The sequence below is a fragment of the Scylla paramamosain genome, chromosome 23 (genome assembly GCF_035594125.1).
Source record: "Scylla paramamosain isolate STU-SP2022 chromosome 23, ASM3559412v1, whole genome shotgun sequence".
Classification (NCBI taxonomy): Eukaryota; Metazoa; Arthropoda; class Malacostraca; order Decapoda; family Portunidae; genus Scylla; species Scylla paramamosain.
The window spans coordinates 1,312,986-1,315,485 of NC_087173.1; the positions used below are offsets into that span (position 1 = coordinate 1,312,986).

The following is a 2,500-nucleotide window of genomic DNA, read 5'->3' on the forward strand; positions in this document are numbered from 1 at the left end:
ATGACTTTACCCACATTCCTCAGTGTTCTCTCTCTCTCTCTCTCTCTCTCTCTCTCTCTCTCTCTCTCTCTCTCTCTCTCTCTCTCTCTCTCTCTCTCTCTCTCTCTCTCTCTCTCTATCTATCTATCTCTCTCTATCTATCTCTCTCTCTCTCTCTCTCTCTCTCTCTCTCTCTCTCTCTCTCTCTCTCTCTCTCTCTCTCTCTCTCTCTCTCTCTCTCTCTCTCTCTCTCTCTCTCTCTCTCTCTCTCTCTCACACACACACACACACACACACGCACTTTATGAATAACCTACACTTGTTTTTTGCTCTCCCATTCTTTCACATGTAGACTAAAAATATATCCTGAAGAGAGAGAGAGAGAGAGAGAGAGAGAGAGAGAGAGAGAGAGAGAGAGAGAGAGAGAGAGAGAGAGAGAGAGAGAGATACAGGAAGAGAGATCGGCATGAAAATAATTAATAGGATTGGGGATTGACCTTCAAGACTCCAATAGGTGATGTCCCTAATGCGTCTCAGTCCATAAAGGTTCCTAGGTGTTGCGTTCGAGTCAATAGGGAATTGTGGGTACCGGGAAGTAAGACGGGGAATTATGGGAGAAAAGATAGGGAGAAAAAGATGAGGAAGTAAGGCAGTGAGGGTAAGGAAGGAAGGTAGGGAGAGAAATAAGGAAGTGAAGTAAGGTAGGGAGGTAGGGAGATAATATAGGGAGGTAAGGTAGTGAGATAAAGCAGGGAGGGAAGGAGGTAAGGTAGCGAGGTGAGGTAGGGAGGGAAAGTAAGGAGGAAAAATAGGGAGGTGAGGTAGTGAAGTAACACAGGGAGGGAAGGTAGCGAGGTCAGGCAGGGTAGGGAGTTATCTGTACTGTAGGTGGTGCTACAGATGTGTGTGTGTGTGTGTGTGTGTGTGTGTGTGTGTGTGTGTGTGTGTGTGTGTGTGTGTATGTATAGAGAGACAGGTATGGCTTGAGGGGAGATATTGATCCAGTGTACACACATACGTACATTCTCTCTCTCTCTCTCTCTCTCTCTCTCTCTCTCTCTCTCTCTCTCTCTCTCTCTCTCTCTCTCTCTCTCTCTCTCTCTCTCTCTCTCTCTCTCTCTCTCTCTCTCTCTCTCTCTCTCTCTCTCTCTCTCTCTGGCGTTCAGTCTGGATATCTTCAGAGAGAGAGAGAGAGAGAGAGAGAGAGAGAGAGAGAGAGAGAGAGAGAGAGAGAGAGAGAGAGAGAGAGAGAGAGAGAGAGAGAGAGAGAGAGAGAGAGCTTGTGTGTGTGTGTGTACATATGAATATATATTTGTTTGATTTTGTTCTGAACACCATAATCGTTTTAAATTCCTATTACTATAACCACCACCACCACCACCACTACTACTACTACTACTACTACTACTACTACTACTACTACTACTTCCTATTTCACAACTCAAAAAAAAACAAAACATAAACGGGTGTGAAAATAAAGCACCAGTATTTGTTACGAGTACATATCAGTGTGTAAAGAAAGTAAATAAAATAAAGCATGAGAGAGGAGCGTGAAAATTAAACCTGAGGGCGATAACGAGGGTGGCGGCAGCTCAGGTGACAGAGGCGCTGTGGTAATGGTGAGAGAGAGAGAGAGAGAGAGAGAGAGAGAGAGAGAGAGAGAGAGAGAGAGAGAGAGAGAGAGAGAGAGAGAGAGAGAGACACACGATAATGAAGTAGTATGAGTGCGTTGGAAAGGAGTGTGAGTGTGATCCTGTTTGGTTCAAAGCGTGAAGGCCTGCACGTGTGGTGTTAATGAGGGATGAGACGTGAAGCAGCAGGCGTGAGGGGCGTGGTGGTGGTGTCGTGGCGACTGTTGGTGTGTGTGTGTTGATGTGTTGGTGGTGTGGCGAGTGTTTGTTGATGTATTGGCGGTGGGCGTGGCGCGTGACGCGTGACGCCGGCCACTGGGTGACGGGGTCATGGGCCTACCGGGGCTGCTGTGGTGTCGTCTTCAGCTGCTGTGAGAGGTAGGGGAGGGACGGGGGTGGGGGGGACGCGTGCTGCCGAGCGTGACGCAGCGCGGTGTCTTTCCGCTACAAGTCCAACATGGCGGCCACGATGTGGTGAAGATTTTCAGAACGTGTGCGTGTGTGTGCGTGTGTGCGTTCTCGCCCCAGGTGGAGAGTGCAACGCGGCTGTAAGTAGCGAGCGGTGACCAGTGTGTGGACCGCCGGCCTGCTGCACGGAGACACGGAGCCACGGCACGCCCACTGGCGGTGATGGCGCCCCTCCTACGCCTGACACCTGCCGCGCCTCACCCCTGACCCGTGGTGGCGTCCCTCACCGAGGGCCTGCGCGCCCTGCTGGCTGAACTGGACATGTCGCTCAGTCGCGGAGAGGAGACCACACTGCCCAGGTCTCAGTCCGAAATCGTGGTGGAATTTTCGAGGCCACGCCAGTCCTCGGAGGATGAGATTGAGTCAGGACTCCCTCAACGAGGGCGGCTTGCTGCGCCAGACGCTGCCGCCCGCCTCTAGGG

The 2,500-nt window shown here is 51.0% G+C and overlaps 2 protein-coding genes across 2 annotated transcripts in view; both read left to right on the top strand.

Moving 5' to 3' along the window:
* LOC135111983 (uncharacterized) overlaps positions 1–2,500 on the top strand; it is a 74,414-nt gene that overhangs the window by 43,036 nt on the left and 28,878 nt on the right. The gene's annotated exons all lie outside the window — the stretch shown is intronic.
* LOC135111982 (facilitated trehalose transporter Tret1-like) overlaps positions 1,756–2,500 on the top strand; it is a 13,300-nt gene continuing 12,555 nt past the window's right edge. The window contains 1 exon segment of the mRNA XM_064025729.1: positions 1,756–2,500. This exon segment is cut by the window's right edge and continues 287 nt beyond it. Coding sequence (XP_063881799.1) covers positions 2,431–2,500 — 70 coding nt within the window. The 5' untranslated portion in view covers positions 1,756–2,430.